The 13299-nt window shown below is 42.9% G+C and overlaps 1 protein-coding gene across 4 annotated transcripts in view; it reads left to right on the top strand.

The window, feature by feature from the left end:
• Positions 1 to 359: 359 nt before the first annotated feature.
• Positions 360 to 13299, top strand: part of ATP11B (ATPase phospholipid transporting 11B (putative)) — a 138826-nt gene continuing 125886 nt past the window's right edge. For all 4 annotated transcript variants that reach the window (XM_066241603.1, XM_066241600.1, XM_066241601.1 and 1 more), the window contains exon 1: positions 360 to 711. In XM_066241603.1, coding sequence (XP_066097700.1) covers positions 685 to 711 — 27 coding nt within the window. In that variant the 5' untranslated portion in view covers positions 360 to 684. The remainder of the gene's footprint in view (positions 712 to 13299) is intronic.

Raw genomic sequence — 13299 nt, 5'->3', positions numbered from 1 at the left:
ACTTTCCAGATTGTTGCATATGCCTGTTGGGGTACTGGGGGCTGGGGAGACCAAAGAAAGAGGAGAGAAAAACAGACCTGCAACAGGAGGTAGAAATAGAGGAGTCAGCCGGAAGCCGCAGACTTCACAGACTGACACCCAAGAGCGACTTCACCGCACGCCTGAGCAGGCGGGAAGTAGGAGAGGGTAGAAAGCGCGTTCGCGAACCCGCACCTTTCCACGCCCACCACTTGCCCCGCCCACACGACTGAACCAGGCCTCAGCCGCGGCTGAGCTGCGAGTCCCCGGGGCCGCGCGGCGCCTGTCGTCACGTCCGGGGGCGGGGCGGGGCGGGGCGGGCCGCCGGGGGCGGGCTCGGGTGGTGCCCGGTCGCTGTTGGGGGTGCAGCGGAGGTGGGGTTGTGGCGGCGCTTCAGTTGACAACGGTCAATAATGAAGGTGGCTGCGGCGAGGCGGCCGGCTGAGCTGCGCCGGCCGGGGGCGGCGTCCGGGTCGCGCCTGTGAGACCTCGGGGCCGGCGCAGCGAGATGGGGACTCGGCGCCGGGCGTGAAGTGGCGGCGGCGGTAGCGGCGAGCGGAACTACAGCCAGGGGGGCTCTTACGCTGCCCGGTTTGGCTCGTCGGCATCCACCTGCAGCCCCGCGGCCCCAGCGCTTCGCGGGACCGCGACGGCGACGGAGGGGGCATGTGGCGCTGGGTCCGGCAGCAGCTGGTAGGTACCTCCGTGCTGCCACCTCCCGGTCGCCCCCGCGCGGCCCCTCAGGCCCGGGTGGCACGGGAGCGCCGGCTGCCTGGAGCGGCGAGGCCGGGGCGCGAGCGGCGGGCTAGGCCGCGGCGGCGGCGGCGGGCGCGGGGACGGGAGGCGGCGAAGCCCCACGCAGCCCCGGCGCGCGTCTCGCTTCCAAGCGCGGGCGATGAGGCCGGCGGCGGGGAGGCGGGAAGGAGGCCGCTTCCCGTCCGCGCTTCTCGGTTACGTCGTCCTCCTCGCCGGGGCTCGGCGGCTGCGGCCAGAGACGGGTCCGGAGCGGGTCGGCGGCCCACTGGACGGAGCGGGGAGAGGAAGAGGCTGGCGTTTCTTGCCTCTGGCCGGTTGGGACACGTCTGAGTGAAGGGGAGGGAGGACTTGTCTTGAGCCCCCTCTGGTCACTGTTTGCAGTTAGTGTCACGGTTCGGTGACTACTTGTCGAGTCTAACTCCTCAGGACGGACCAAGTGTTACCCAAGGCCTGGGTGAAGGACAGAAAGTGTGCCAACACCTCGTTTGTTTTCGGAAAAGATATGTACGATGTATGGACTGCGTGTGCCTGCCTTGTTCTCATCCCACAAGTGAAACTTGGGGAATGTGGACCTTACTTTACGTTCTCCTGAAGGGAGTTCGAACGGGACAGGTTTGGAACCAGTGGAACATCTGGGAAAAACAAAAAATCCGAGGGCGATTTAAGGCATATCAAAAGCTCCACCTCTCTTAGAATTAATTGAGAGAAAAAAATTTTTCCCTGCCTCCTGGCAATTGCAGCACTAGAGAAACAGTGACAATTTAGGGCAAAAAAATTGCTGAAGAAGCTTAACCTTGTCTAGATGATGAAGTCTGTTACTGGTTGCTGCTTAATTTCTAAGTCGCATTAATTTCAATGCTACTACAGTTAAGTGGCTTCATTTACTGATTCAAAAGGCAGCGAAGCAAAAATGATTTTTGCGAGACCAAAACGTTGATAACTTTCTCTGCTATAGAACAGCATTTTAATGTTAAGACAGGGAAGTAAAACTCTTTGAGAGCCAGCTTTCTGTTAATTCATTTTACAGTGGGTATTATTAAAAAAAAAACCAACTTAGAAATAAAACTAGAAGTGCCTGCTACTCCCTGAAACAAATGTTGGTTCTCTATTTTTAACTAATTGTGAATTAGATATCCCAGATAAATGCCTTATTAGGAAACCAAGCTAATGATATCATAATACCATATTGTGGCAGGACTCTGACTTTGTTGCAATAAGCCATAACAAGTAATTTGACTTGAAGTTAATTATTGCAGATCTGATCTCATGCTTTTGATTTGATCTTCCTGTATAGAAGGCTTATTTACCTGGTGGAATTTTTGGCTGGTAGGAAGACCATTCTAAAGTGGTTGCCTTAAAGCTTCTAGCAGATTAAGACACCACTTCTCAGTGTTAGGTGTTAGGTCTACCAAAGGAGGGTTGTACAGGCCTGATGAGTTTTGTAAGAAGTTAATTTATGCATCTTTAAAACAGACTGGCTGAGACCCTGGTGGCGTCAGTGGCGAGTTGCAGGAAGGGGTGTCTGATATAGGAGTTGCTGCAAGAATTTGCTGGCATGGGGTTGGGTGCACCTGGATATGCCCAGATTAGCAAGCATATCTTGGTTTGTTGCCTTAATCACAGTCTGTCTCCCTTTCCCAACCCTCAGGTCCCTCCCAATGGCCTTGTCCCAAGGACTTTTCCCAGAACCTTCCTAGGGTTGGGGTGGTGTTACTTAAGAGGAGGGGGAGGTCGGATGAGAGAGATGTTTACTGAAGAAGTTGCCCAAGTGGGAAGTTGGGTGAGGGGAATTTGACTTTAAAGGGACTCTGGGTTTAAAGGAGCCCTGAACCCAAACTTAACATTAGGTATTTTTGTTAAACTGAATAAAATCCTGTATCTTCAAGACAAACAATATGGTAATGTTTTTAAAAATGACTTCAGATGAATCCAACTAATAGGATGGGCCAGGAGTTGTGTGATTAATTTACTATAAGACAACTGCCTTATGGGTGGGTGGTTAACAAGTTGAACAAGTTGATGTGCATAAAAAAATGCTATCTCTGACATTTAGTTGCTCACCTCACTGGTTTTATCTTTTAAGTTACCAGATCTTCTAAATATGTAATCAGACCTATGCCAGTGTAGGACTTAGTATCTCTGATTAACTTTGTACAGTCACTTAAATTATGCATTAAGGATAGTGAATACACAAAATACTGAAAGTAAATTTTACTATCCCAGTCGTAAGCAGCTCTCTAGTTACTACACCAGGAATTACTCAAAATCTCGTTTAGATTATACTTGCCTTTTTGCTCAGTGAATTGTGCCATCCATATCTTTTAGCAAGAGGTTCATTTTAAAGATTAAGACAAATGGGACAAAATTGGGGAAATTAATATGCATTTCACAAGGATAGGTTTTTGGAGTTTTAAACACACACTATTATGTTGTCTTGCCAAAACTTTGTAGTCATTTTATTACAGAAATGACTACTATGCTCTAGTAATTTATCCCTAATTAAAGAAATGTTTGACTTTTTATCTCCACAAAGTATTTTCACTAGCTAGACTCAATGTGGAAAATCAGGAGGTTGTTAGAAGGTGTGTATTTTCTCTTGGGGAAGTAGAGTAAAAAGATTGGAATATCCTTTCCTGTTTCTTTTCTTCTATTTTGTTTTCTCTTTTTTATCTCACAATGCTAAAGATATATTATGCTAAGAAATTTTTTTTTGTACAATTAATGTTATTATTGTGTACTTAAGTCTAGCAGCATATTATGTGTCAACTCAGAGATGACAACACCTTCATTATAATAGTGGAAATCGCATTAGCTACTCACTGTGTTCTAATATTTAGCTATGTATGGTAGTTACCACATTTTCTATTAAAATTAAAACCCTAATTAAATTAAAAATTCATGTGACTATTAGCTACCGTATTGAACAGCTCAGAGTAGAACACTTTCATTACCACAGAAAATTCTACTGGGCAGCACTACTTTAGATTTTTATTTATTTTTTTTTTTTCACCTTTTTTTTTTTTTTCTTTCTTTCTGTATTTTTCTGAAGCTGGAAATGGGGAGGCAGTCAGACAGACAGACTCCCGCATGCGCCCAACTGGGATCCACCCGGCACGCCCACCAGAGGGCTACGCTCTGCCCACCAGGGGGCGATGCTCTGCCCATCTGGGACTTTGTTCTGTCGCGACCAGAGCCACTCTAGCGCCTGGGGCAGAAGCCAAGGAGCCATCCCCAGCGCCCGGGCCATCTTTTGCTCCAATGGAGCCTCGCTGCGGGAGGGGAAGAGAGAGACAGAGAGGAAGGAGAGAGGGAGGGGTGGAGAAGCAGATGGGCGCTTCTCCTGTGTGCCCTGGCCAGGAATCGAACCCGGGACTTCCGCACGCCAGGCTGACGCTCTACCACTGAGCCAACTGGCCAGGGCCCTACTTTAGATTTTTAAATGAAAGTTTTTTTCAATACATACTTTAGTTGATATGTAATGTTTACATATGTAATGCTATGTTTTTAAAGCACTTGCTTTGAGCAGACATAATATGGTAAATACTGAGAATACAAATGTAGATCAGTGAGGTCCTTCTTTATCTCTTTATGCTCAGTGTCTCACACAGTACTTGATATAGAGTAGACATTTGGGTACATGTTTGCTGAATAAATGTATAGGTGAAGAAAGAAAGAATGAATCTGATAGTATTCCTTCTGTGTTTAGAGATACAGTGGCAAAATTCAAGATTGACCAGTCCAGAAGAATGCTAAAAAAATGCTGTAATTTTACAAAAATACAGCTTAATGTTGTTATATATAGTAAGATAACATTTCTTAAAATTTTCCATAAATGTAGTCCTTTCAGATTTGTACTGTCAGTGGTGAAAGAGCTGGCAAGATTATTTTCTGATTCACTGAGAAAAATGGGAAGCTCTTAAACTGTCTCAACTTTCTGTTCTCTCATCTCTTATACTCACCGAACTTGTTTATAACTGTACTAAATTCTTCCCTTTCCTCTTACCACAAAGGAAGGTGTGACAGTCCTCTTTTTTAAACTACCTATGCTATTAATCCTTTTCTTTACACTTCCTGTCAAGTGTCTACACTAGTATGTTCACTCATATTCTTTTTGTATAACCTGTGAACATGTTCAAGCCTCTCACCTATTTTATTTTGACCTGACCTGAGATTGTTAAGTTCTTTTGAATTTTCTAAATATAGATCTATCCTGAATAACTGTGCTGTCCAGTACACTGAAGTGGGGTGAGTTCAAATTGAGATTTTTTTTTTTAGTGTTTTTATATTATTGATTTTAGAGAGAGGAAAAGAGAGAGATAGAGAGAGAGGAACACCCACTTGTTTCTGTATGTGCCCTGATTGGGGATCGAACTGGCAACTTCTGTGCTTTGGGATGATGCTCTAACCCAGTGGTCCCCAACCCCCAGGCCGAACATCGGTCCCGGTCTATGGGCTATTTGGTACAGGTCCGCAGAGAAAGAATAAATAACTTACATTATTTTTGTTTTATTTATATTTAAGTCTGAACGATATTTTATTTTTAAAAAATGACCAGATTCCCCGTTACATCCATCTAAGACTCACTCTTGACGCTTGTCTCGGTCACGTGATACATTTATCCATCCCACCCTAAAGGCTGGTCCGTGGCCCAAAAAAGGTTGGGGACCACTGCTCTAACCAACTGAGCTATCCAGCCAAGGCCAAATTGAGATATTCTTAAGTATAAAATACAGGATTTTAGAAACTGTGAAAAAAAGAATGTAAAAGATTTAATTTTTTATATTAGTTATATGTTAAAATAATATTTTGGCCCTGGCCGGTTGGTTCAGCGGTAGAGCATCGGCCTGGTGTGCAGGAGTTCCGGGTTCGATTCCCGGCCAGGGCACACAGGAGAAGCGCCCATCTGCTTCTCCACCCCTCCCCTCTCCTTCCTCTCTCTCTTCCCCTCCCACAGCCGAGGCTCCATTGGAGCAAAGATGGCCCGGGCGCTGGGGATGGCTCTGTGGCCTCTGCCTCAGGCGCTAGGATGGCTCTGGTCGCAACAGAGCGACGCCCCAGATGGGCAGAGCATCGCCCCCTGGTGGGCATGCCGGGTGGATCCTGGTCGGGCGCATGTGGGAGTCTGTCTGACTGCCTCCCCGTTTCCAGCTTCGGAAAAATGAAAAAAAAAAAAAATAATATTTTGGATCTGTTGGGTAAAGTTAAATATTATTACAATTAATTTTACCTAATTCTTACTACTTTTTAAAAATATTACAAGAAATTTATATTATGTTTCTATATAGCACATAAGTTTAGATACCTCACTTAATAGTGAGGAGGTCAGGAACCTTTTTGGCTGAGAGAACCATGAAAAGCACATATTTTAAAATGTAATTCTGTGAGAGCCATACAACGACCCATGTACATTACGCATTATCCAATAAAAATTTGGTGTTGTCCAGGAGGACAGCTGTAATTGGCTCCAGCCACCTGCTACCATGAACATGAGTGGTGGGAAATGAATGGATTGTAATACATGAATGTTTTATATTTTTAACGTTATTTTTTTATTAAAGATTTGTCTGCGAGCCAGATGCAGCCATCAAAAGAGCCACATCTGGCTCGTGAGCCATAGGTTCCCAATCCCTGGACTAGACTGTAAATAATCTAAAGGCAGGGGCCATATCTTGCTTGTCTTAATATCCCTGGCTCTTAAGACAGCAACTGGCCCATTGTAAGTACTCACATACCAAATATGGGTTGAATAAGTGCATGAGTGTCAGCTTTATTTCATCATCAATCTGGAAGTAACTGTGTGTTCTTTGCCTTTTCTCAAGGAATGAAGATAGGAAAGGGAAGCACAGGCTTATGATGATACTAGAAAGCCCGGCGGTCATACGAAATGACCGCTGTTCTAGATATTATAAATTGTAATTAAAATGATTTGTGTAAAGGTGTCTGCTGATTCAAACTGAATTACCCAGGCAGGCGGCAAGGATGCCCCTTTGCTTACTGCCCCACGGGGTTTCCCCCTTCTACTTGCTTAATTGCTTAAAGTAGAGTGCAATGAAGGAAACCACTGGTGGTACATTTCTTAAGAACCACCGCTAGCTCAATAAATAAAGGTGATTTAAATAATAAAATGTTAAATCACATGTCAAAGATCTCTTTGTACACATTTCTTGTGTCGATCTATCCATCATTTTTAAGCTCGCCTTATGGAGGACCATCAATTATTTTTAATTTTATGTCCGTTCTTTCACGAACTCTTGAACAGGCAACATAAAGTTGACCGTGTCCAAATGCAGGCTCAGGTAAAAAAATGCCAACACGCTTAAGCGTTTGGCCCTGAGACTTATTGATGGTCATAGCAAAGGCAAGCTTTACAGGAAATTGTCTACGTCTCAATTGAAACGGCAACCCTGTTTGAGATGGAGCCAAATCAATTCTTGGAATGACATGTATTTCACCTTTAGAGGAGCCAAAGACTTAGCTATTATGACATTATTTTTCAATTGGAGAACCTTTAGTCTTGTACCATTGCAAAGACCCCTTCTGGTGTTAAGATTTCTTAACAGCATAATAATTGCTCCAATCTTTAACCTCAATTTGTGAGATGGCATGCCAGAAGGCGGGACTATTTGAATGCCGTGGCAACTTCACCCCATTGGCTAGTACAGTTACGCAAGCAACCAATAAGCTATCAGCGACAAACACTTAAGCCGCATATAATAAAGATTATTTATTTTGATGTGTTAAGTTTTTAACCCCAAGAATTAATGTTTAAGAACTTAAGATCTTTTATCTCTATGTTCAGACATATACAGTGTATCCGTAAAGTCATGGTTCACTTTTGACTGGTCACAGGAAAGCAACAAGAGACAATTAAAATGTGAAATCTGCACCAAATAAAAGGAAAACTCTTCCAGTTTCTGTAGGATGATGTGGCAGCATGTGTGCATGTGCAGGTGATGATGTAACACCGTGTATACAGCGGAGCAGCCCATAGCCATGCCAGTCGAGATGCGGACGGTACAAAGGAAAGTTCAATGTGTTCTGTGGCTTGCTAAATTCGAATCCGTGACCAAAGTGCAACATAAATATCGACGCATTTATAACGAAGCACCACCACATAGGAATAACATTACTCAATGGGTTAAGCAGTTGAAGGAAACCGGCAGTTTGGTGGAGAAACCCCGTTCTGGTAGGCCATCAGTCAGTGACGAGTCTGTAGAGGCTATACGGGATAGTACCTAAGGAGCCCTAATAAATCTGTGTGTGAGCCCACATCTAGCTGCACTGAATAGGTATGAAACTGGGAGAGTTTTCCTTTTATTTGGTGCAGATTTCATATTTCTATCGTCTTTTGTTGCTTTCCTGTGACTGGTCAAAGGTGCACCATGACTTTATGGACACACTGTATTTTTAGATATCTAATTTTTCATTTGGTTAGAGAGGGTCAATCATTAGAGGAATCCCAAATATCTCAACAGCACTGAAGCACTTGACTAGATCCTAAAGAACCTTATGATTGCTGTTATTATCATTAAATATCCCTTCTATCCCTGAGGCCTGTTTTCAACAGGGCAAAGTGATCTTATTAAAACAACTGAGATCATGTAATTCCTAAGGACTCTTCTTGCGCAGTGTAAAAACCAGTCTCTTATCTATATCCCCTCTTCCCAAACCACTTCTCATTTCCCCTCACTTTGCTTTATCCATGCTAGTCATTTTGCAGTTCATCAGAGGGGTCAGGCCTACAGTACTGAAATCTCAGGATCTTTGCTCTGGCTGTTACTACTGCCTGGAATGTTGTTCCTCCAGTTATCTGCTGTCTCCTTTACCCCCTTTATGTATCAGGTCTACCAGAAAGTTCTGTCTGTTTCTATCACAACAAGTTTTGACACGTAAGCACATGTTTATGTGGTGCATGTGTGCCTCTCTATTTTTATCACTTAATGTATACATACTGACTTAGCAAATTAACTAAAACAAAGTTGATTCATGTTAGTCTTATGTGTGAAGCGATAGCGTACCCATGGCTACTGATAAAGTTCATTTACGCCACTGTAATTTTTACGAATTTCAACAAGGAAGAAATGCTACAGAAGCATGTAGAAATTTATTTATTTATTTATTTGCATTTTTATGACGTTGGAAACGGGGAGGCAGTCAGACAGACTCCCACATGCGCCCGACCAGGATCCACCCCGCATGCCCACCAGGGGGCGATGCTCTGCCCATCTAGGGCATTGCTCTGTTGCAATCAGAGCCATTCTAGCGCCTGAGGCAGAGGCCATAGAGCCACCCCTAGCGCCCAGGCCAACTTTGCTCCAATGGAGCCTTGGCTGCGGGAGGGGAAGAGAGAGACAGAGAGGAAGGAGAGGGGGAGGGGTGGAGAAGCAGATGGGCGCTTCTCCTGTGTGCCCTGGCCGAGAATCGAACCCGGGACTCCTGCACGCCAGGCCAATGCTCTACCACTGAGCAAACCGGCCAGGACAGAAATTTACTGAAAGTGTTTGGTGAAGGTACAGTGTCTGATAGGACATGCAGAAGATGGTTCGAAAAATTCAAAACAGGTGATTTCGACCTTTCTGATAAGCCAGGTTCTGGGCGACCATCTTTGATTGAAGACGATGTTGTTAAGACCATGTTGGAGCAAGATCCTTTTCTGACAACATTGGAGATCGCAGAAAGGCTTAATTCAGCTCAGCAAACCATTTTGGACCATATTCGGAAGATAGGATTGGTGTGGAAATATTCAAGATGGGTGCCACATGAATTAAGTCAGAAGAATTTGGATGATCGAGTCATCATATGCTCATCTCTGCTTTCTCAGAACAAAATCGAGCCCTTCTTGAACTGAATGATAACTGGGGATGAAAAGTGGATTACCTACGAAAACATCCTAAGGAAAAGGGCATATTGTGAACCCAGAAAATCTAGCCCTTCCACCTCTAAACCAAATTTGACTCTGAATAAGAGAATGTTGTGTATATGGTGGGACATTCGAGGACCAATACATTATGAGCTTTTAAAACCGAACGAAGAGCTCAATTTGGAGAAGTATTGTCAGCAATTGGATAATTTAAAGACAGCAGTCCAAGAAAAGAGGCCGGCGTTGTTCAATAGGAAGAACATCATACTGCATCATAATAATGCCAGGCCACATGCTGCTTTGGGGACTCGTCAAAAAATTGCAGAACTAGGCTGGGAAATTCTTTCGCATCCACCATATTCCCTGGACTTAGCACCCTCTGACTATCACTTGTTTTTGTTCTTACAAAATTTTTTGAAGGGTAAAAAATTCAAAAATGAAGAAGATACCAAACAAGCACTGGTTCAATTTTTCACATCAAAAGATAAAACATTTTTCAAAAATGGGATATACATATTCCCCTCATGCTGGCAAGAAATCATTAATAATAATGGCAATTATATTATTTAATAAAGTTTATTGACGGTAAGAAAAATTTGTATTTTGTTTTATTCCAAAAACGGACAGAACTTTCCAGTAGGCCGTATACTTATTTAGTTATAAGTGTGGCGTTTTCTGGACATGCAATATAAAATTGTAACCCCTAAAGTGAAGCAGCTATGAGTTGATGCTTCTCATTTATCTCCCTATTTCTATTTCTCTCTTTAAAAAAAATTGTAAGACTCCCCAAGACTTCCCTATGCCCCTTATGTGCCTTTTGTTAGCACTGATCACTTTTAACATACACTGTAGTTTTCTTATTTCATTTATCCCATGAAGGCAGTGATTTTGGTCTGTTTGTTTTAGTTCTCCATATATTCTTTATTTATGTGTTCATTCATTCATGCAAACATTTTCTGAATATCTACTGTGATAGCGTATTGCTAGGATCTGGAATTACCAAAATGATTCCCTGCCCTGGTCAGTCTTCTAGGATTCTGTTCTTCCCTAATTTGCATTGTTATCATTTTTTCCCTATTACATAAAGTGTTTACAGTGACTGTTCTTATTTATGTTTATTTTTTTAATTAAAATATTTAGAAATGGAATTGCTGGGTCAAGTGTATACCCATGTGACTATTACTAGGTATTGCCAAATTATTTTCCAGAACACAAGTGTTCCCCTTTCTCATCTTGGTAAACTCTTGGTATGTACTGTCTGACCTGAAAAAATTTACTAATTTGATGGATATGATTTGTATCTCATTTGTTCCACTTTGCATTTTTCTGATAGCTAGTGAGATTCAGGTGTCCTGTGTTTCATTCATTTGAATAGATTACCCATTTTTCTACTGGGTAGGTCATCTTATTTATTTTATTTTTTAGCATGAGAGAGACAGATAGGAAGGGAGAGAGATGGGAAGCATCAACTTATAGTTGTGGCACTTTAGTTCTTTTACTGTTTTCTCATATATGCCTTGACCAAGGGGTTTCATCTGGGCCAGTGACGCCTTGCTCAAACCAGCAACCTTGAGTTTCAAGCCAGTGACCTTTGGGCTCAAGCCAGTGATCATGTCATGTCTATGATCCCACACTCAAGTCAGTAAACCTGCACTGAAGCCGGAAGAGCCTACGCTTAAGTTGGCAACCTTAGGGTTTTAAACCTGGGTCCTCAGTGTTCCAAGTGGATGCTCTATCCACTGTGCCAACACAGGCCAGTCTTTCTTTTCTTTAAATGTTGTTTCTCAGACTTTAATTTTCTCATCTAGAACTCTTGCTTGACACTAATCTGTCCTCTATGGCTATTACTTTTTTTCAATATATCCCATCTATTTTTATTCTGTGCACTCTCAGTGTGAGTTTTTTAGAGGTCTAGCTTCCAGTTCACTAATTTTCTCACCTGTCGTTTAATCTAGAGTTCATCCTGTTATATATATATATATATATGTCATATATATTTGTCATATATATATGTATTTTATTTAAATGACCTTTTATTTCCAGAATTTTTTATTGGACTTCTTTTATTTTCATCTGTTAATGTTGTATATCTGCCTGATTTGTCTCGTTATGTTTTTTTATATACTGTTTTACATACTATCCTATTATTTCTTAGGAGATTTTATATATATTTAAAGATACACAGCTTTTTCTGGTCTTCTTTCAACTGAACCTGACTCTAGGACCCAGGAGCAAAGGGAATGTTATTAATCATGTTATGCCATAAGGGTTGAACTTCAGACTGCCTATTTCCAGACCAAGAATCCCAAAAGCTCATCCCATGATTATAGAAATGATTATCTTAAGCTAGATAAGTCTTCTTAATTGAAGGGAAAAAAAGATTTCAACCATCTTTGCTTTTTTTTTGTGTGTGTGTTTTTTTTTTCATTTTTCTGAAGCTGGAAACAGGGAGAGACAGTCAGACAGACTCCCGCATGCGCCCGACCGGGATCCACCCAGCACGCCCACCATGGGGCGATGCTCTGCCCATCCTGGGCGTCGCCATGTTGCGACCAGAGCCACTCTAGCGCCTAAGGCAGAGGCCACAGAGCCATCCCCAGCGCCCGGGCCATCTTTGCTCCAATGGAGCCTTGGCTGTGGGAGGGGAAGAGAGAGAGAGGAAAGCACGGCGGAGGGGTGGAAAAGTAAATGTGCGCTTCTCCTGTGTGCCCTGGCCGGGCATCTTTGCTTTTGTGAAGTAAAAGAAGGGTTCAAAACAGTGTTTTTCAAGGTCAGTAACTAAATGCCAGAGGCAGGACTTGAATCCAGAGAGTTTTTTTCAGGGAATTTAGCAGTGTGGAAGAGAATTAGCACTAGCTGCAGTTTTTCCTGTGTCTCTCTTCCCCAGTCTTGCCATCTTAAGTCTGCCAAGCGTGAGGCAAAACCAGAGAATGGGTCGGCTTGGGATGCTGATAACCCAGGTTGAAACCTCGAGGTCCCCAGCTTGAGTGCGGGCTCACCAGCTTGCACACAGGGTCGCGAGCTTGAGTGTGGGATCATAGACATGACTCCGTGTTTGCTGGCTTGAGCCCAAAGTCACTGGCTTAGTTGAAGCCCCCCCCCACCAAGGCATGTATAAAGAAAGCAATCAGTGAATAACTGACATGCTGCACCGATGAATTGATGCTTCTCATCTCTCACCTTGTCCTCTCTCTCTCTGTCAAAAAAGAAAAATGTGAGGGGTTCTTAATTCTTTACAATTAAAAGATGAAAGTAGTTCTCTTTGGGTTTTCCCATTGAAATTTAAATGTGAAGGAACTGGCTCTAAACTTAAATGTGCAGGAGACCCTAAGATTTTGTAGATCCAATTCTATAATACCACATTAAAGGGAATTGATGCATTGCTTACCTATCAGTTTTTTTTACCTGTCAATTTTGATCAATTTTTTTTCCAGCATATATTTGCAGAATTAAAAATAAAGAAACTTAGGAATTTATTATGAAACAGTGAAAGTACAAATTCTTAAAAAGTTAGACCAGCTTTTATGAATCTTTATAGATTATAGTCTCCTCAACCATGGGTTTCCTAATGGTGATGTTCCCTGTAGATTGAGTGAAAGTTTTTTTGGGTTTTTTTTTTACAGAAACAGAGAGAGTCAGAGAGAGGGATAGAGAGGGACAGACAG

Source organism: Saccopteryx bilineata, chromosome 8 (genome assembly GCF_036850765.1).
Source record: "Saccopteryx bilineata isolate mSacBil1 chromosome 8, mSacBil1_pri_phased_curated, whole genome shotgun sequence".
Lineage (NCBI taxonomy): Eukaryota > Metazoa > Chordata > Mammalia > Chiroptera > Emballonuridae > Saccopteryx > Saccopteryx bilineata.
The sequence above is the reverse complement of the archived record's forward strand: the minus strand, read 5'-3'. Positions and strand labels throughout refer to the sequence as shown.